We start from the raw sequence: 20,280 nt of genomic DNA, 5'->3' as shown, positions 1-20,280 counted from the left end.
CCTTGCATTGGTTTTAATTAGATGTAAATAACATGAGTTTACAGATATTTTCGGCCATGTTTTGTTCTTAATGTATTTTGCAGTGTCTGGCATTTTTCTGATATTTTTCTAAATTCATCCTCCACATCTCCTTTGGGGAGACATCAAGAGTAAGTATATGGATAGGCCAAAATCATCCAGTGAGCTCCAGATCTTCCAGACCCTACCCATGCTCCCATGCCTTATTGTCTCCTCTACAGCATAAACAGCTACTCTGCTAACTCGCACCCCAGAAAATTATTTTAATGATAGCTGGTTGTTCCAGGCAGTTTCAAAATGATGCTCTGCTCTAATGATAGGGAGCCCAGCCTGGAACTGCAAGAGGAAACCAGGTGCTTCTTTGTAACTGTTGGGCCCCTTTCTGCAGTGCTCAGCCAGCTGTGGGGAAGGAGTGCAGACCCGGACTGTCACCTGCAGGACACAGCAGGGCTCCCAGGCTCAGGACTTTGCTTGTCTAATGGAGCCGAAGCCATCGGCCACCCAGCCCTGCCTTAAGGAGAACTGCATCCAGGAAATTGGCTGGCACGTTGGAGACTGGGGTCTGGTGAGCACCTCGCTGTCATGGCTCCAGAATTACTGATTGTATTGCTGTGCTCCTCACAAACAAGCTTTGATCTGCACATTGACTGAGGCTGGGAGCAAGGGCTGCTTCATTACCAGCCCCTTGGCTCACAGTTGTGCTGTAACTGGCACCAGTAATGCTCCAGTTAATCTGATGCCCGCTTTGTGTGCAGCTGCTGCAAAAATAAATCCTTCTGAGGGGAGATTATCATTTCAGTGACAGTGGCAAAATGCAGTCAATAAGCTGAAACAATCCACTCTTGCTGCTTATTCTCAATTCTTTGCTCCATTGCTGTGATCAGCAGAACAGCTCTTAGCCCAAGTTTGGCTCAGAGCTGTAGGCTTCAGAACTGGTCATTGCATTTGGTGATATGCTTTAAAGTACATTTTTGTAATTATTCAGATAAACTGTGCTTCAGATGGATGAATTCTGTCTTTGTGGTGGAAGCCAGATTGTCTTCAGCCTGGGAAAAGTGTCAGGGGGTAGAGATATGGGTAGATCAAATGCATCAGGTGACTTCCAAACACACTTTTTCACTTCTGTGCTTGCCAGACCAGCTTGTTCTGGGCTAAAACATGTTACATATGCTTCCTCATGAGATGTGGGCCAAGTTTTAGTTACAGCTAAAGAAGTTTTATATCTTAATCGGATCTTTCTCCTGACTTTCTGATATCAGAAGGCCTCCTATCTGCCTCTCTGAATTAGAGGGAAATATTCTCCAAATGTTTATAGAACTTGCTATGAGCCGTGTGGGCTGCACAGACACCTCATGCTATCCCCTCCTCTGAGCTGCTGGTTTCTCTCCTCCACAGCTTCCAGTAAGGCAAACTTGAGTTAGCTGCTTACAAGAAAGCCACTCATTTGCTTTGCAGTTGTAATTTGTTGTTCTTTAATGCAAACTGACCCGCCCACAGCTGGTGGATCCCCAGAGAATTGAGGTGCTTTTATGCCTTTAGGCTGAAATTATTCTCTCCAGCTCCCTGACACACTGCTGTGGGTAACAGCAGCTCATCTGGATGTTACAGGCTGAGTGTGGCACAGAGCCTAATGCTTCAGGGCTGGGTAGAACATCTGGTAAAATGGTTTAAAGTATGGTTTTCTAATTGTTCAGATGATTCCAGCTGAAATATTATTTGCTTTGTCTTGGTGGAGGAAGCTGTGCTCAGCCTGCAGCTAATCATGCAGCTATTCCCCACTTCTCATCTGTGGGGTTTCTGCATTCAGCCTTTGCTGCCTGCTCAGTGCCTTGTTTCTGTGCCCAAGTGTTCCAAGAGCTGCGATTCAGGCATCCAGACACGCCAGGTCATCTGTGCTGACGGCGACTCAAAAGTCTACAATCCTGAGACGTGCAGAGCCATCCAGCCACAGAAACCAGCCACCCTGGGGAGCTGCAACACACAGCCCTGCTACCTGCCACAGCGTGAGTGGCATTGCTGCGCACCCAGCTTTTCCCAACATGCTTCTGCTTAGGAGTAGAAATTCCCAGTTCTGTACCAGCTTATCTTCTCAGTTTTTTTCCTGCCTATCTCCATCCTGTGAGTTTGCCAAGGTTATGTGCACAAAGCATCTTCAGAGTCCCAGCACCTGTGCTGTTTGAAATGTATTTTATGCAACAGGCTTGGGAACAACATTGCTCTGTGTCCATTTTGAATCCAGTATTCTATGATCCAGTGTGCGTGTGCTGCAGACTGATCCCAGGTATCCCAGTCCAGAAGATGGTAACTTGGGCAGGCTCAGTAGCAAAAAACTATAGCAAACTCTCATCCCTCTGTGGACTGGCTCTAAAGGAGTGACAACTTTTCAGAACATTTTGCTTCTTGTCTGTGTCTATTCTCCATGTCAGAGCTGCAACACTGACTTTTGTCTGCCTGCCCATGTAGGTCACTTGTCCTGACAATCCAATTGAATCCAATTGCTGCTCAGCAGCTATTGCACAAGAGGAACAGGAACATTTTCATCAACTTTTGTCTCCTGCTGACTGCTGGATGTATTTGCAATTATTAGAGCACAGTGCTGGACTAACTGCACTCTTTTTGTGTATGTGTCTCTTTGCAGAAGTCCCCAGCATGCAGGACACTATGGGATACAATGTCACTCGCCAGTCCTTGCTGACCCGTTACAACCCAAACAGCCCTGTCCCAGGTTTGGAAGAATTTTTCTAATTTGGGGTTTGATGATGGGATACTTGGAATAGGCTATGGTAGGGACTGGATCATTCTTTTCTTCGTTTCTCTCTTTTTTTTCGTGGGCTCCTAGAAACTCAAGGAGTCAGGGACAAAATGTAGATTCTTTTACACCATAAGTGAGCAGTATTTGAATCTATCCATGCAGAAGACTCTGTACAGGATATGGATCCTAGGTTACGTCAGCATGATTTAAGTGCTGGCTGGAAGAAATGATGGCCAAAGCAGATCAGAGGAACAAGAAAGGGTGATGTGAAGGGACCACAGCAATGTGGTTTCTCATGGGCCAGGAGGAAGAATGGTCAAGGCAATGAGCAAAGTACCTCAGCCAAATCAGGCCTTCCTGGGTGGGCCAGAAGACACCCCTAGATGTGATTCAGAAAATCCTGCCAGGTAGCCTTGGGAGAGCATAGAAGAGGAAAGCTGATGAGATTTTCATGCTCACCTGCATACTCTGAGTTCTCTTCCCAGATTCTGATGATGGAAGGATGCTCCCTGGGAACACCATGATCCATAGTGCCTCAGGGAACCAGCATATTCCATCCACCAAAGACCACGGCATCAACTTGTTTGCTGTCCACTGGGAGCCCCAGTCCCGCTCCCCAGTTTCCCATCGGCTCAGCTTCTCTCAGGACCCCCCTGCAGGGACTGGCTCCCAGGACTGCCACCGGAGCCCACATGGCTGCTGTCCGGATGGGCGCACTCCGGCGTCGGGCCCTCTGGGGAGAGGTTGCCCTTTCAGCACCTGCCACCAAAACAGGTAGCTGGAAGTAGACAGGCCTGAGCAGGGAGGCATTGCCTTTCCCGGGGGCTTGCTGAATCTTGTAGCCCACGCCTGTTGACCAGGCAGGTCAGGTGTCACTGCAACCCTTCTGTCTGCAGGTATGGCTGCTGCCCCGATGGAGTATCAGCTGCCCAGGGTCCAAACAACATTGGCTGCCCACAATATTACCGTGACATTCGAACAAGACAAAATCATCCCACCGCAACCACTCCAGCAGTAAGTACAAAAGCTTTTTGCATTTTAGGAGTCGATCAGAAACAAAGATTCAGATTTGACCCTGCTGACTCACATTGTGGATTCCCTTGGGCTTCATCTCTGCCAGTAATGCTGAGGAACCAATACTCGAGGCATGGCATCAAGTCCTATGGCCCACCTTGCTCCTGCTCAGTCTGGAGCATTTACCTGCAATCCTCTACAAGCAGGGCACAGAGCAGGTGGTGGGGAGATGTCTGAGAAGTAGAAGGCCATCCTGTGAAGAACTGATTGAATAATCCTGAGTAATCAAATTTCTGTTGGTCAGAAGATTGTTATCTAGGAAAAAAAATGGGAAAAGCATGGCTTCTATTAGTTGCTTTTGTTTGTCAACTCTACAGATTAATTCAAGGTGGAGAGGTGATCCCTCCCATAGGTTGGGGTGCTTGTTGGTGGCAGCAATAAGAACTGGCCTACTGCTGGGCTGCTTAGATGTGCCTTGCAGAGAAGTGCAGCCTTGGCTCCATGGCTGACAGCCAAGTTTCCTACCCCTTCCCAGGACAAAAGCCTCTAGGAGGCAAACAAGCATACAGTGGTGCCTCTAACAGCTGGCTGTGCGCAGCTGACAGCTTGCACACGGTGCCTTGCATGTGCTGCTGTCCTCATATGTGAGGATAACTCTTGGCTTTCCATTCCTGTCTCCAAGGCAAGCCAAGCCTTGTCCCAGCAGCAGCCCTCGGGCGAGTGCCGCGGCTCCGTGTATGGCTGCTGTTTTGACAACATCGCCTCAGCCAAAGGCCCTCGAGGGGAAGGATGTCTCAATAGGCCCAACTACCGTGAGTGATGCTTTGCCTTACTGGTTTAGAAACACAAAAAAGTCCAGTAGCATATAGAAGTTTCCTGTGTAAAGACTTTGCTCTCTGTAAAATGGAATAAATAATCTCTCTGAAGATAATTTCTACCTGGCGGTTGGGGCAGCAGAAGCTTGGAGAGAGTGTAGAAAAGCAGCTTGAGGATTTAGCTCCACCAGCTGCTGCAAAAATTATTGTTGTCTTCTGCTGATAGGTGGACAGAAGTGTGTTTGTGTGATCTCTGTCAGTCTGTAGGACTACTCAGGAGTTGTTTGTCCCTGAGAAGAAACTTTGATGCAGCCTGGAGTGCTCCAAACAAATTACCCAGGTTAAGAAGTAGGAATTTCCTGTGGACATTAGGACAGTGCTCGGTCTTCAGACAGCCTATGGACAGGGGAGGAACGAGAACTGCATGGGGAAGAAGGGGCTGCTCAGGGCTGCCCTTAGCCAGCAAAGTTCAATCCAGTGCCTGCTGTGCTATGAGGACACAAGGGCTGCTGGGCAAAAGCATCTCTGCTCCTTTAGCCCAGCTGTACCCTCTGCAGGCACATTGCTCCTACAGGGCCTCCTGCAGCCCTCCTGCTGCATCACAGAGATTGCTTGGTGGCTGTCCCTGTGGTGCAGCCCTGGGGAAGGGGAAAACTCTCTGGATCCTCTCAGCTAAGCCACAGCTTGACAAAGCACCTTGCAGCCAGAGCCCTGCATCCAGTGTTTGTCTGCATGTGGCTGATACCCATGGCTCTGGGTTTGTAGACACCTTGGGCCATGCTCCTCTTTATATCAATGTGCAGGGGTATTCTGTAATGCATGAGTCTTCTTCACAGCTGGGTCTAAGCCACTTGCTTTGTGGGCTGGAAATGTACAAATGGCAGCCATGTGTCCCTTGCAGGAGAGGAAGCCCCAGAGCCCACTTTGCAGTTGCAGAATTCTCCAAGCAAGTCTGTAAAGCATTTGTCTAGTATCTAGATTCAGAAATGTCTCTGAGGATGGTTCTTCCATCAGAGGCAAAACTGAAGCAAAAAGAAACATGTGAGCAGTTTCTCAGTTTCAAAGCACAGCTGGGTAGGACACCTAGGTGTCCTACTTTCACACCTGCCTTTTGTCCACAGGGCCATCGGATAAATCATCTAGGTAGGAGTTTGAAGCCCCTGAACCTTTGTACTTTGTGACCCTCACAACTCCCTCTGTTCCACTCTTTTTGGTAGCATACCCTGTCATGTGCTTGCTGCCCAGTGCCCACGGTCCCTGCACCAACTGGACCACTCGCTGGTACTTTGTGGGAGTTGTTGGCAAGTGCAACCGGTTTTGGTACGGCGGCTGTCTAGGCAACAAAAACAGCTTTGCTTCGGAGGAGGAGTGCATGACAGTGTGCCACAGCTCTGTGGGGGTCAGTCATCTGGAGCTCCAGCCCTCTCCTGGCACAGAAGCCCTGCAACACCAGCAGACTGGCTCCAGTTCTCACACAGGACGTGCTCAGGGTCAGCAGCAATCACCCACAAGAGAGACTGCAAGTCACAGCCAAGAAGGAAGAACCTATGGGGCTTCACTCCCCAAGCAAGACAGCCGCAGCTGGAGGAGGGATGTGCTGCCAGAGCCCGTGCCAAGGACTGGTGTGCTGGAGAGCCAGAGAAGCAGACTGGACAGCCTGGGCCAGCTGCGCTCCTGGGACACAGCCCTGCCTGGGCCCTCGGACAGGCAGAGCAGCAGTGGCCAGCAGGTGCTGTCCCGGGAAGGAAAACAGTGGCGTGAAGCTTTCGGAGCAGATGTTTCTGTGACAGAGGGATTTAGGCATCAGGAGTCTGCAGACTTGTTCCCAGCACAGGCTCTGCACAGGTGATGATTCCCACCCACCCTTCCCCCCTGTTCTGCTAGCTCATTATGAAGCATCAGTGCAGCTTTCTCTGGAGTGAAAATGTTGCCTCAGCTGCGACTAGCTGACTGGGGATATCATGTGATGGATTAGCTACACATGTGGCCCCTTGGTAAATAAAGTCACTGTTATTCAGGCCCTGGCATTACCTGCCATCTCTTTCCTCACACACTCCCCCTGGTCTCTGACAGCACTGAAGTATCATGTGTGAAAAGACTGCAGAATCCTGGGAGGCCTTCTTACACTGCAAATGAGAATCCATAGGTGTTTTTCTTATTCTGACCAACAAATTTAGCTGGCACTCTGACTTCAGAGCCTTTATCTTTATCACTGCATGTAGCAGCAGTGGGTTGTTCTAGGGAAGACTTTTAAGATGCAGACATTGGGTCAAGATCCAGACAGTGTTACCCTGAAAAATCAGGAGTGTGTAGAACTAGATCTAAACATGTATGCACTGGATCTGTCTGTCAGCTGAGCTGTACCTTGTTCCTTCAGAAGAAAGGGGTTACAGGGCTTTCTTCCAGGAGATATTGTAGCATTCACTCCGTCCAGAGCAGCCTTTGCTGTATAGGAGAAAGCTCCCCATGCTGCCCAGTGCATCTGCTCAAAGCTGAATGGGCAGCTGGTCCTGCTTTGCCTTGTGGTTTTAACTAATCCAGAGTCACATGAGAGGACATCGAGGTGAGGAGGGCATCAGAAGGGCCAATGGAATCATCTTCTCTTTCAGAACAATCCTGGAGGAAGGCAAGCCTCCTCTTGTGACAGCAGCTGTGGGAGAAAACATCCAGCTGGTCTGCAAGACAGGCATGTCCCCACTCTCCAGAGTGGAGTGGATGAAGAACAGCCGACCTGTCTCCTCTGACAGGTGAGCTCAGATCCTTCCATTGTAGAGCAGGTGGGCTCCTTGCTGGGCAGGGTGCCAAATATGCAGTCCAAAAGGACTGTCATGGTTTCACCCCAGCTGGCAACTCAGCCCCACAGAGCTGCTTACTCACCCCTGGTGGGATGGGAGAGAGAATCAGAAGGGTAAAACTGAGAAAATCCATGGACTGTGATAAAGACAGTTTAAAAGATAAAACAAAAGCCATGGGTGCAAGCAAAGCAAAACAAGGGAGTCATTCATCACTTCCCACAGGCAGGCAGGTGTTCAGCTGTCTCCAGAAGAGCAAGGCCCCATCACACATAACAGTGACTTGGGAAGACAAGCACCATCACTCCAAACTCCCCCTGCTCCTCCTCCTTTCCCCAGCTCAATGTGCGGACCATGATGCCATATGGTATGGAATATCCCTGTGGTCTGTCAGGGTCAGCTGTCCCAGCTGTGTCCCCTCCCAGCTTCTTGTGCACCCGCAGCCCACTGGTGGGTGGGGTGAGAAGCAGAAAAGGCCTTGACTTGGTGTAAACACTTCTCAGCAGTAGTGAAAACATCAACACTGTTTTCAGCACAAATCCAAAACACAGCCACATACCAGCTACTGTGAAGAAAATTAACACTATACCAGGCACAACCAGCACACTTTTTTTTTTTTAAAGAAATAAAGAAGCCCCCATATTCATCTACTGTCCACCTGCTCTGTGCATAGCAGAAACAGATACAGTCTGCACCAGTAATGAGGTGTTGGCTAGAGTTATGGGGCAGAGCAAGTGCTGTCCCATTACACTGGTGGAAGCTGACGTGGGTAGTGATGCAGAAAAATATTGCTTCTCTTGGGTTCATCTTGGAGCAGCATAAAGCCAGTAGTTGGGGGTGAAACTTGCAGCCTAATAACCTAGTTCTTCTGGCTGAAAATCTCTGGCACAATTGTTTTTTAAACTACTTTTAAACCTGTTTTTCCTGGGAAGTCTGTTTCCAGTAAGTCTGTCTGGAGCCAGTCAGTCCTTTTGCGTTATGAAAATCACATTTAAGACATACCCAGTTATGCTTTTCTGTTTGCAGTTGACTGCTGGGACTCAAGCTCCCCCCTGGAAGGGCAGTTTGCCTCTTTATGTGAGAGTTACTGAAAGCAGTTCCCTGTTTTCCATCTCAGTTTTCCTCTCTGTTCCTGACCTCCTTTCTGCTGCAGTTTTCCCCCCTGCCTGTGACCCGTCTGTGGTCAGCAGGGTTTTGTTTTTTTCTGAGGCAGGGAGGGCCCTACATGGGGATGGTTTGCATAACACCAGGCTGGGCTGGCCGCTGTGCCCTGGCGGGTTGCTGCGGGTGCCAGAGCTGTAGGCAGCGCTCCCCACGTGTTGCAGGCACACCTACCAGTCCGACAGCTCCCTGGTGATCAGCCACGTCAAGCCCGAGGATGCTGGCACCTACACGTGCCTCACTTCCGACGGGGGGACAGAGACCCGACAGATTCAGCTGCAGATCACAGGTGAATTATCTTCTGCTCAGGACCAGAGAGGCAGCTCAGGGCTCCTCATTAATGGTTACTGATCCCAGGCTCAATAAAGCCAGCTGCAGGAGGAAACTTCCTCTGTTGACAAGAGGGAGTGTGGAGGCAGCAGGGCATCTTTTGGTGTTACCTCATGATAAAGCCTTAGCCCTAAAATATTTTCTCCCCTGCAGTGTCACCTCATAAATGGAGTTGTGGCTTGCCTGTAACCCACCCTGTTTCTATCACAGCAAGTATGTCTTCCTCCCTGAGAGCCATCAGCTGCCTCCTGATCCAAAACAGAACTGCTGGTATTTTGTGTTTTGCCCAAACAGGTCCTGCTGGGTAACAAATAATTCCCTGTTCTGAAAAATGTGCCTTATTTCAGAAACAAAACCAAAAAAATGAAAGACTAGTCTCAAAAGATGGGCCACAAAGGCACCCTGTAGTCTTCAATCTCTGAAGTGTGCTTTGTCACAGCAATGGCACATGGGGCAGAAGGCACTGTGGCCTAAGGGATGTTGCAACATGTTCACTGACAGAGGAGGAAAAGGAGTCTAAAATTGCTTGCCTGCAGGTCTATGACTCTCATTAGCAGACAGCGCAGGTTTACTGCACTAGTCAGCCAAAAAGCAGATGGCTGAAGGGCTCTTTGGCTCCAGTTCAGCAAGCTCTCCCAGGCTCACAGGAATCCTACGCAAGAGGTCACAGTAAGAAGTGTCCTTTATTCACATATGGCATTTTGTTTTGAATAGAGTACCAGAGCAGAGTTCTGGCTGAGGGTGAGAGAGGTCGGGTCCTTCAGGAGGCAAATCAGCAGCGCCAAGGGTTATCCAGAGGCAGGCAGCTTGTGCAGGCAGCCAGCTCCTCTGTGCGTCAGCAGCTCACATACAGGTAGGTTCACCTACAGCAACAGTTTGTCTGTGGAGCCCAGATGATGAACCATATGGCATCTCTTCATGTAGAAAAGCCAAAGACTGGAAAGGTCCTGGGTCAGCTGTTCCAGGGCACAGTTGGGAAGCATGCAGTACTGAACTGCTGACAACAGGAATGGGAGAAGATCCCAGTTGCAAGCTGTCTTCTGTACTCCCCAAGGATCTCTTGAAAGAAGCATACTCTGAGCAAAGATGCGCAGGGAAGCTGGCAGTAAACTAGCTGGGCTCAAACAAAAGAAGTCTTGAGGCAGCATCCTTAGCTGTTCATGTTAGTGCAGGCAGAAAGAAAAACCTGTTCTGAAAAGAAGCAAAGCAAATAGGACCTGCTTAACTAGCACAAAGTAGGCATATGTGTATTGAAAAAAACCTCAACTCCTTCAGCCCCCAGTAATTAATTTTAAATGTTTTGTGAACAAACCAGTTTGAACCAAAACTGTCTTGTCATATACTGGGTATTTTTTGTTGCTTCTTGCGTGGTTTTTTATTACTTCTAGGCCCCACAGAAATAAAGGGGGACAAATTATTTTTGCCTTAAATGAAGCATGTTGGGATTCGAGATTAAATAGGGCCATGATCTGATCTCTCTCTTTTTTTGAGTTTACAGCCTAAAACCCAGCCAATTTGCTGAACTCTGCAGCAATCTCCTTAGCTGCTTCTGCTAAAAGCAGTAATAAGTGATTCTTTGAATTAAGAACATTGAATTAAGGCTCTTTGGTTTTATTTTTTGAGATCAAGAATTCAGGTCACAGAATGGGGGTAGGGTAGATGACGTTTTATTTAACTGTGGGAACACATGGTTTAGTTCCCTTCTAAGACAGTGTTTAGCTGTAGTTATAAGAGAGCATGAGATGAGTGTTGTGAGGACATGACCTCAACCTTTCTGCTGCATGAAGTGGAAGAGCAGCTCCTGGACCTTGTGCAGTCAGGTGATTGCAATAGGCTCTTCACACCCTAAAAAGGCTCATTTTTTTGTGCCAGAGAAGCACCTAAGGGTAATCTTGCTTGGTGCCCTCTTTAGGACTTTGTACTGTTTGCCATGTGTTCACATTGTTAATGCTTCCTCAGCTGCTATCCAGAGGGCTGTCAAAAGGGTCGCTTTCTGTAAATTAAGCTGGCTGACAGGAGTGCAGCACCAAGCTGTGCTGAACTGGAGCAGGATTTTATAGAGGCTGCTCTTTTCTGAATGTTGGGGAGTGAATGTTGGTAATGGCAAGCATCAGAGCTCTCATGGGAGTAGAGGCCTCCCTTTGCCATTGGAGGCGAAAAATAAGGCCTGTTCTTGATAAAGCCTTGTGCTGAAGGTCAAATGCTGAGCAAGGAAGTTTCTACCTCTTTTGCTGTGCTTGTGAACTTTGCAGGTTGAAAATGGATAAGAGTGAGCCCACAGTAGTGGAGGCCAATGTTGGGGAGAGAGTCAGACTGCCCTGCACAGTGGAGGCATCACCAGCTCTCACCATTGAGTGGCAGAAAGATGGGCAGCCCCTCTCCTCTCCCAGGTGAGCTTCCAGGTGGCTCCAGCTGTTCATGAGAAGAGCATCCTCCTTGCTTTCCTTGCTTTTCCCTGTGTCCTCTCTGAGAGAACAGAGCTGTTGGCCATGCAGCAAGGGTCTGTGTGGCTTTATATTGTCCAGCTTCCTCCATCAGGGCCAGGCCATACTGCTGGCCTGCCCTGTCCTCCCTCTCTCCCTCACAGATGGAAGTTTGAACGTTGAACCCTTGAGGGAACAGCTATGACACAGGGGTCTACAAGTGTACCAGCGGTCAAGTTTTTTTAACTACAAGGTTAGCAGAAAAAGAACACATGGCTAGCAAATTTGCCAAAAACCAGCTGGTCAGTGAGCAAGGGCAGAGGTTCACAGCAGAGAGAGATCAGGGCATCTGCAGTGAACTTCCACAGCTACCGCTGCTGCTCTCCCCTCTCTCTGCTCCCAGAAATCTGCTCTGGCAGCATCTTTTTCCAGACTCTTATAGCATCAGTGCTGGGATTTGAGGACTGAGGGTTACATTACAACCCCTGCAGCATCTGAGCTGGTAAATTTTTGCTCAGTGGTACTACAAAGTTGTGCACGAGGCTTCGCTTCACCTCTGCTGGCTCTCAGGAGTGCCATCCTGACCCAAGCACCGGCTGAGGGGCATGCTGGCTTTGTTCCTCAGGCACAGGCAGCAGTCGGACGGGGCCCTGCTGATCAGCCGGGTCAGCTCTGAGGACATTGGCTTCTTCACCTGCCTTGCCTCCAATGGACGTGACCGCGACCAGCACCAGGTCCTCCTCCGGCCTCTAGGTACGGGGTGGGTGGCAGCACACCCAGCTTGTGTGCACAGGAGTGGGAAACAGGGAAGGCTCTGCAGGGACCCCGTGGGTTCCATTGCTGGCCACGCCTCTTTGCTTCACACCTAGAGTTTAACAGGCATCCTGAGGGCAAGGGAAGAATGAGTTGTTTTACCCAGTGGTCATCTGCATGTGTCCAGTACTCCAAGCAGCTGGGAAAAGGGGATTGACAGTACAGTAAGAGTGACTCTCAGGGCCTTGTTTCTGGGACAATGGTGTGGGATAAGAGCAAGAGAAACTAAGGAGATGGTTCTTCTGTGCATGTGACATGCATGTGTACAGCTTTGAGACCTCTGTTACTTGTCCTTTCTTGGGCCAAAGTCCTAAGAAATCCACATTCCCCAGAGTGGCAACAGCACAGCCTCAAACATGCTGTTTCAAGGCCCAGGGGCTTGTACCTCATTATGGGATGTGTTGGACTTTTCCTATGAGGGAATGCTCCTACTCCCAAGGGGAGGGGGGCATAGTCCCCCTGCTAGTGATGATTTCCCTTCTGGTCCAGGAGAGCTGAGGATCACTGGTCTTCTGCCAAGCATCACGGTACCTGAGGGAGGGACTGCTCAGCTTCATTGTACAGTGACTGGCAACAATGTGAATATAAGGTGGTCAAGGTGAGCAAAATGAGATGGAACTTCCCATTCCTTCTCTTCCCAAACCTCATCATTTACCCTCCAGATATTAATGCAGGGTGCCTGCCAGGCATGGCAGAGACCACAGTTATCAGCCCCAACTAGTATCACCACCCTTTCTTAGGATGTTACCCAAAAATCCTGGGCAAGATCCTTGTGGGGTGTGGGGGTCATCAAGTTCATGTTCCAGCCAAATAAGGAGAAAATCAGATGTTAAACTAAGATTTCATGGAGTTCAAAAGGGCTCTGTGCTGGAAAATTAGTGACACGAAAATAACATGAATGAAAATGAGTCATCAGAGGAAAAGCTTTAGTTGCTTTTTTAAAAATCCTCTCTACCTAATTGTGACAGACATTTTAGACCTTCTCTCAGCTTCCTGTTGCAACAGTTCTCTCAATTTACTGTCAATGGGAGCAAAGGAGATTTAGAAGCATTTTAAAGTGAAAAGCTGTGTCCTCTTATCCTGATAGTTTACCAGGAAACTGAATTTGTGGAAGTGTTTAGTGAGGGTTGTTTTTCCTGTTTGAAAATAATCAGTTCTGCTTTGGAGCATTCTTACAAACTATCCAGAGAGATGGACGGGTAATTGTTGAAATTCCAAGGGTTAGGACTGAAGTGGGCCATCTCACACACAGAGCTTTTCTTCTGTACATAAGTTTGGTATTTGACCTAACAAAATGATGCATGTTTCAGAGTTGGAATGAAACCCTTTTCAGTGAAACCAATTTAATTTCATTGGTAACCAGGAGTTCACAATTCAGGCAGTTTTCCTGCTGGGCACAGATTATTCTGGGAGGAACTGAAGAGACACAATCTTGCTGGTTTTCTTAAACAAACTTTTAAAGGGAGAGGAAAGAGAGCGTATTGTTCACTACCCTATATGCTCATCAAGCAATATGTGCTGCTATCAATGCCAGCCAAACAAGTACTGCCAGACCACAACCTGGAGAGAGGGAAAGGCACACTGGATTTTCTCTTAGTTCCTCAAACCTCAAGAATGTGTGCTAGCAGAAAGGGCAACATCTCTGCACAGAACACACAGACTCAGCTACCTCCCACGCAGACACTGGGCAACGGATGCAGACTTGCTCAGGCTCATGTTACCACCCAACTGCAGGGCCAGGTTGTGCAAAAGATTTCTTCCTGCTGAACTTGTAAAAATTCACCCCTTTCACAGAACATAATTTTCCAAAGAGCACATGGAGCTCCTTTAGCACCCATGGGTGGCAATAGTGAAATATTTTGGTTTTCACCACAGGAATGGAGTTCCCATGCGGGAGGATGGCCACCACATCCACCTGTCCCAGGATGGAAGCCTGACCATAAGCAATGTCCAAGAGGCTGACGAGGGATCCTACACATGCAGTGCCTACAGCAGCAGCAGCTCAGTCAGTGCCAGCTCGGAGGTGAAAGTGCTGAGGAGGCGGCCTAGCAGTGAGTACAGCCCAGCCTTCCTGCTTCTCCCAGCCTTCCTGCTTCTCCCAGCACAGTGCCCAGCCCCTGGCCACTCTCACACCCATTGTGCGTGCCAGTCCAGCACCAGCCTCAGGCTTTAGGGAGCAGCAGGAGCCTCTGGGTCGTGCTGCCTCAGGAGCCCTGCTTTCCATGGACAGAAAAGCAACATGCTGGAAACACCCCCTGACTAGGGCACTGGGAGCCTAATTAACTTCCTGAGGCCAAAATGCCATAGTTGCTTGAACAAATAGTTGGTTGCATGATTTGTAGTTGGACTTTGGACACCATCCAGCTATCTTTACATAGAAGGTAGATAGAGTAGCCTCTCCTCTCCCTGGAAACTGCATTTTCCTCCTGTATCTCACCAGAGGTGTCTGTTTCGTCTTGAAACTCATCATCTCCTTCTTGATGTTGGACTAAATTTAGAACTGGTGGGGTGGAGGAAGCGGGAACGTGCTGTGTCTTTTGGGATGGAATAGCAATCTGAGGATAAATGTACAGCTGGTTCACCCTTTGCTTGGCTGCAGCTACCGTGAGTCACATTGAGGACCTGAGCAGAGAGTGCGTGGACCAGCCCCACCTTGCCAACTGTGAGCTGATCCTGCAGGCCCAGCTCTGTGGTAACGAGTACTATTCCAGCTTCTGCTGCGCCAGCTGCGCACGCCACCGCCCCCAGGGCAGCCCCCCGCACCCCCGTGGGTGACAGCCACGGCCATGGTGACCGATGACAAGACTGGAGGTCTCAACTCTGTTCTTTTACTGCATGGGACAGTTCTAGGAACTCTGCCCTGCTGGAAAGCCCACGAGGGTGAACTGAACAGCGTGAAGTGAGTGTAAATGCTCAAAGGTGGGAGACCCACTACCCTCAGGTTTATTGTAAACTCCTTTTCCCCATTTGCCTTGCTGTACCTAATCCATCTCTTAAGAGTAGTTGCTGTCATTCACAGAAACCAGATGATAATAGGGATGTAAGGATGATGTGACTAGAGAAGGCAGATGACCAGCATGAAAGAGGGAGAGACTTCATACAAGCAAGAGAGAAGTGTTCTTAAAAACATAATCTCTGAAGTGTTTGAAGATGGGCCTGAACCATTTCAACTGAAGCACTAATGAGCCATGAACATTTGTTCCTCCAATGAGCATTGCTGAATAAGTGCTCCTGGGGTGCACTTTCCATCTAAATGCAAAGGACTCTGGCCATGAGAAACAGCTTGATGCATATAAAATTAGTGTTCAGGTCCTACGAGATTACTGGCTCTCAGGATGCAGCTGTAATGTCATGATACTGTTGCTGTTTTATTCCAGCAGACCTTAGACAAATTTCTAGTAGGGTCACTTTGGTTTCTACTTGACTGCAATAAGTTTTGGAGTGAAATGCAGAAGCAAGGCTTCACAGAAAGCTGAAGACAAAATAGGTAACTACTTTTAGCCCTTCCTGAACACTAGGGGTAATTTAGATGAATATACCAACACTGTAACCTGTTCTGAGATGCTGCAGTTTAAATAGCACTCATTCTAGGAAGGCTCAGCAGGTAATCTTTTTCCCCTGAGCCGGAACTGTGCTGTTCTGACGTGCTGAGTTTGGGCAGGAGCTAATAATGAACACATAGAAATACACGTGTAGGGGCATTTCACTTGCCAGAAGAAACCTCCCAAGGATCTGCTCTAGTCTCAGTTAAATCCAGGAAAGCCTGGCTCTGCATGTGGCCGGGGCTGATGCCTGCTGCTACAGGCTAACAAGTTAGGACTTCCAGGTGCAGAGCAGCTGTAGCTGAGAAGCATCCTTCATTTCAAGACCACCATGGAGTGGCAACAAGTGTGCATCTGGGGCTCTGAAAATCTTAGGCATTAGGGGTGGGGAGGTGAGATTTTATTATATCATGTTAAACCAGGAAGGGCTTTGGGTATCTTCAGTATCTCAAAATGGAATTACTTTTGAGCAAAAGGATTTTTTTAACAGCTTTCACACTACTGTTCTACCCTAGCATCAGCCCTGACAGTCTCCTTCTTCCTCATTCTAGACTTGGATGGGTTGATCATAATTATTAGCAACATTACCCATGTATTATTTGCATAGATGTAGATATAAAGGAGGGTGTAGATGTTGGCATTTGGGTTAGGGGGATGGAGGATTGGGGTTTTTTACTTTTGTCTTCTTCTTGTGTTACTTTAAGGCTTTTAAGAAATCAGCACATGTATGGTTCAGGACTGAACAAATGGCAAAGTCTACAAGCAATCCAGTACGGGAGAGACAGGTGACAGTCACAGCTATTTGGGGCTGGGTCCTTCTGTGGTCTCATAGATTCTGTTTGCTAGGAGAGACAAAAATACTTATTTTGCATTTAAGACCCTTTATTTTGATTAGGAAAAGATTCCTCTGCTGGAATGCAGGACAGGCATTACAGTATAATGTTTGAAATCACTGGATATTTAAGAACAATGAGATGGTCCTGAAAACATCCACTTGCGTTTGAACATGTTTTTCCGTTTAATATCTCAGGCCAGCACCTTTTTCTCTGTGTGTCTGTATGGGATATTTTACCAGTTTAGTATATGATATGATTTTTGCCTTTGGAGACCAGGGACTAATCAGAAACTGTAAATTCCAATCATTTTGAAGCCCTCTCTGTTCCATGTGTGGCATTAAGGGGTAGTCAGGCTCTGCTCAGGAGCATGGTTGGAAGTGGACTGTGGATGTGTCAGACCCTTTTGTCCCAGAGTAAGTAGCCAGTTCTATAAAATCCCTTTCTAAGATGTCAGAGGCTTTTAGAATATTTAAATATTCTGTGTAGTCACCTGTCATTTAAACTCTGTGGTTATGTAAGATGGGGCCAGGAAGTGCTTTCTCCAGACTCCTGAGGGCTCTAACAGCCCCCTGCCTGCTGATGGGCAGGACTTTAACACTGGAAGTGCCCTGCTAGTGCAGAGTTGATGCTGACCTCCTTCCAGCTGCATGACCATGGCAGTAAGGGTGGGATTGACAGGCATGCAACTCCCTGCTGTAAATCCACACCATCAAGTTAACTAAAGTGTCTTTGCATTTCTTCTGATAAGATCAGCTTCTCCCTCTCTGTAGTACCAGTTAATCACCTACTCAAGGTTTACTTTTTTTATGTGAGAATCAAGATGTTCATTTTTTCCCCCAAACAATGGGTTGTAGGAAGTGCTTATCTCCAGGGCAGGAGAGAGTGTAGCTATACTGGGCTATTTTCAGCTTGATCTTGGAGCCCTTACTGTGAACGATACATAACTGCTTTCTTTCCTACTATAAATGTCTATAAATGTTTGTTTGCTTTTTGAAAGCTGAAAAAAAGCACTGACACCAACTCAAATCCCACAGGGAGTGTTTGCATTACTATTCATACCATACTGAACAAGGGTAAGAAGCTGTAATGTCACAAGTTGTAGTTTTCTAGACTGTCACTGTAAGACTCACTGCACTTGCGTGGAAATGGAAACTGCTGGCAAGCTCAAATCTGAGAGCTAACAAAGGGAGTGTTTATTCCCCTTCAGGTTATGGAGTCTGACTTTTTTCCTTGTGTCTAAACTGACATGGTGCCCATAAGAACGTGGTAAGAATCAGTCACAATAACAGGGTAGATATCAACTGAGTGGAAGAATGGAAAAGAGGTGAACATCCATCATCATCTCATATGGCTCTTTCTAATAGTAGCGGAAAGAAAGAATTTTCCTTTTTGCCATTACTGAATGTTACTGAATTGTCTCTTTGTAAATATTCAGTGATAGAAAATACAGCCCTGCAAACCCAGAATCTGATGTTTTCAATAAAGGCCTCTATTTTAGAGCTTTAAGTGTTTATGCATCACAAGGCTATTTTGAAATTCAGTTTTAAAGTTCAATGCAACCTAACAGGTTGTAGAAAATGAGAGGTGTTAAGATATTACTCTTAGGCTGCTAGGTCAGTCAGCAAGCAGTGCTCATTCACATCCACCTTACAAGACAGAAGATAGCCAGAAGGGCAAATGCTGAAACTGAATTCGGGTGGGAAATAAGTCTCTCACAGACAGTGCTTCTACCACCAACATTTATTTCTGTTAAAGCAGATTATAAATCATCAGTACAAATATATATAACTTACATTTGCTTGTAAGGCCAAAGTTTAAAAGTAAAGTTAAAATGAGATGGTTTTCACAAGTCACCAGAGGCAGAACCTGGACCAGCTGCAGCCTTAACCACAAGGTTTCACAAATCAGTGGGAAAAAATAAAACCAAAGTTAAAAACCTCTAAGAACTATTGACAGACAAACATAAAATGGTTTCCCAGGCAGCCCTGGGCTGTAGATATGATGACAGTAAGTTGTCACAGTAGTGTTAGAACCAATAGATTAAGACAAAGAAACTGCAGCAATATATGAAAGGAAAAAAATCCATACTATATAGAATATGTAGACTGATTCCAATAAAAAACAGTAAATTCTCCCCATGGTTTTCAAACCATGACAATACTGTTCTTTAATTTTCTTTATTTAAAACTACGATATAATGACTTATTGGTTGTGATTGTTGTTGCAATATGCTACTTACAATGAACAGATACAAGAACAAGCTAGAGCCCCTTTTTCCACCCCCCCAATATTACTTACTATAAGAATCAGCGATAAATCAATCTTATGTACAATTTCTTACATCCAACCCCCTTGTTTTTTAACCTTTGGCAAGATTACTTACAACTCATACAGCTTTTAATATCCAACTATTTAAAATATTCTAAATGCATAAAAATAAAGATTTTGGCTTTACTTTATTCTTTACATATAATATTCACTTTGTTACTCAAAATGGAAGCTCAACTTTTTCCACAAACCTAGCTTTTGCTAAGGTGACAACATCCCACCCATCTCCACCCCCCCACCCTACCCAATTTTTCCCTGAGGGGGAACATCCAGGGCTTGCAGGGCATCAGGAGGACACAGGTACAAACATCTGCCTTCCTTTCTGTGAGATGATTGATGTTTCTGCAGAACGGGCTTTGGGACTGGGTGCCTTTCTTCGCTCCATTTGACTTCCAGCTTTCCAAGAGACGAGGGAACGCAGACTGGGGTGGCTCCAGGATTCCTTTTAAGAACTGCACATTAAATTCTCTGTGTGTTTCCATCCTCCCCATAATTGCTCCCTCTTTCTAACCCATTTTGTTTGAAGGGACCGTTGGGATTATCAAAGCAAACTGATCAGAAACAGTCCCCTCTGCTCCCTTTATCCCTCTAGCCTAATGTACAATTTATCCGCCCCCCCAGGAGCGCTCAGAGTTCGATCTCGAATGTCTTCTGTAGGTCACTGGAGAAGGGGTTGGTGGGGGAGGGGTTGGTGCGCTGCTTGGCCTTGCCCTCCAGAGCCGCCCACTGCGCCTCGAAGGGGTCGACCTGCGGGGCGGGCGCGGGGGGCTGCGAATGCTTGTCCTCGGCAGCCCACTTGCCCCCCTCCACGCCGTTGAAGGCAGCGGAGCCGTTGTGCTGCGCGGGCGGGTGGAAGAAGGGGCTGGCAGTGGCGCTGCTGCTGCTGCTGTCGTACTGAGGGACCGACTGCTGCTTCACCAGGCTGGGGGACTGGTGCGGGTGGGCCGCCGGAGCGTGGCTGGCAGTACCAAAGACGTTGGCCACCATCTGGGAAGGTGTGATCCCGACCACGGGGACGCTTGGGGCTGCATAGGTCATCCCATTTGCTACAGCATAGGGCTGAGCCGGAATAAATGCCGGCTGCATGGGCGGTACCACGCCCACCGGCACAGGCTGAGGCGCAATGAAGGTGCTGACTGGGAAGGCTGGTGCTGACTGGGAGGCTGGAGCTGCTGGAGGAGGCTGGAGCAGTGGCTGTGGGGCTGGGGCTGAGGTTGGCTGCTGCTGGGCTCTGACAGTCTTTGAGACCTCTTCCAACCAGCGGTCTGCCTCTGAGGGAGTACGTCTGTGATTTCCTTGGAAGAGACTCGGTGAGGCTGCACCTGAGGAGGTGCTGCTCCATTCGGTGCCTGGGAAGGAAAGCATGGGCAAGTCACTAATATTTCCACTCCTCGTCCTTTTATTGGTTAGAAAGACTGGAGGGTGTACACAAGAACACACAGGTCTCCTCCTGACA

The 20,280-nt window shown here is 47.8% G+C and overlaps 2 protein-coding genes across 17 annotated transcripts in view; one reads left to right on the top strand and one right to left on the bottom strand.

The window, feature by feature from the left end:
* PAPLN (papilin, proteoglycan like sulfated glycoprotein) overlaps positions 1–18,955 on the top strand; it is a 51,133-nt gene extending 32,178 nt beyond the window's left edge. For 5 of the 6 annotated variants that reach the window (XM_059849589.1, XM_059849592.1, XM_059849587.1 and 2 more), the window contains 15 exons: positions 407–583; positions 1,865–2,021; positions 2,657–2,743; positions 3,256–3,544; positions 3,667–3,784; positions 4,467–4,596; positions 5,817–6,444; positions 7,209–7,346; positions 8,717–8,841; positions 9,597–9,735; positions 11,135–11,272; positions 11,931–12,058; positions 12,608–12,716; positions 13,994–14,169; positions 14,718–18,955. In XM_059849589.1, coding sequence (XP_059705572.1) covers positions 407–583; positions 1,865–2,021; positions 2,657–2,743; positions 3,256–3,544; positions 3,667–3,784; positions 4,467–4,596; positions 5,817–6,444; positions 7,209–7,346; positions 8,717–8,841; positions 9,597–9,735; positions 11,135–11,272; positions 11,931–12,058; positions 12,608–12,716; positions 13,994–14,169; positions 14,718–14,893 — 2,715 coding nt within the window. In that variant the 3' untranslated portion in view covers positions 14,894–18,955. The remainder of the gene's footprint in view (positions 1–406; positions 584–1,864; positions 2,022–2,656; positions 2,744–3,255; positions 3,545–3,666; positions 3,785–4,466; positions 4,597–5,816; positions 6,445–7,208; positions 7,347–8,716; positions 8,842–9,596; positions 9,736–11,134; positions 11,273–11,930; positions 12,059–12,607; positions 12,717–13,993; positions 14,170–14,717) is intronic. The other variant, XM_059849591.1, reaches the window with a different exon arrangement.
* The window catches only part of NUMB (NUMB endocytic adaptor protein), a 98,911-nt gene continuing 96,852 nt past the window's right edge, over positions 18,222–20,280 (bottom strand). For all 11 annotated transcript variants that reach the window (XM_059849593.1, XM_059849595.1, XM_059849596.1 and 8 more), the window contains one exon: positions 18,222–20,173. In XM_059849593.1, coding sequence (XP_059705576.1) covers positions 19,452–20,173 — 722 coding nt within the window. In that variant the 3' untranslated portion in view covers positions 18,222–19,451. The remainder of the gene's footprint in view (positions 20,174–20,280) is intronic.

Source organism: Haemorhous mexicanus, chromosome 6 (genome assembly GCF_027477595.1).
Source record: "Haemorhous mexicanus isolate bHaeMex1 chromosome 6, bHaeMex1.pri, whole genome shotgun sequence".
NCBI classification, from domain to species: Eukaryota; Metazoa; Chordata; class Aves; order Passeriformes; family Fringillidae; genus Haemorhous; species Haemorhous mexicanus.
The sequence above is the reverse complement of the archived record's forward strand: the minus strand, read 5'-3'. Positions and strand labels throughout refer to the sequence as shown.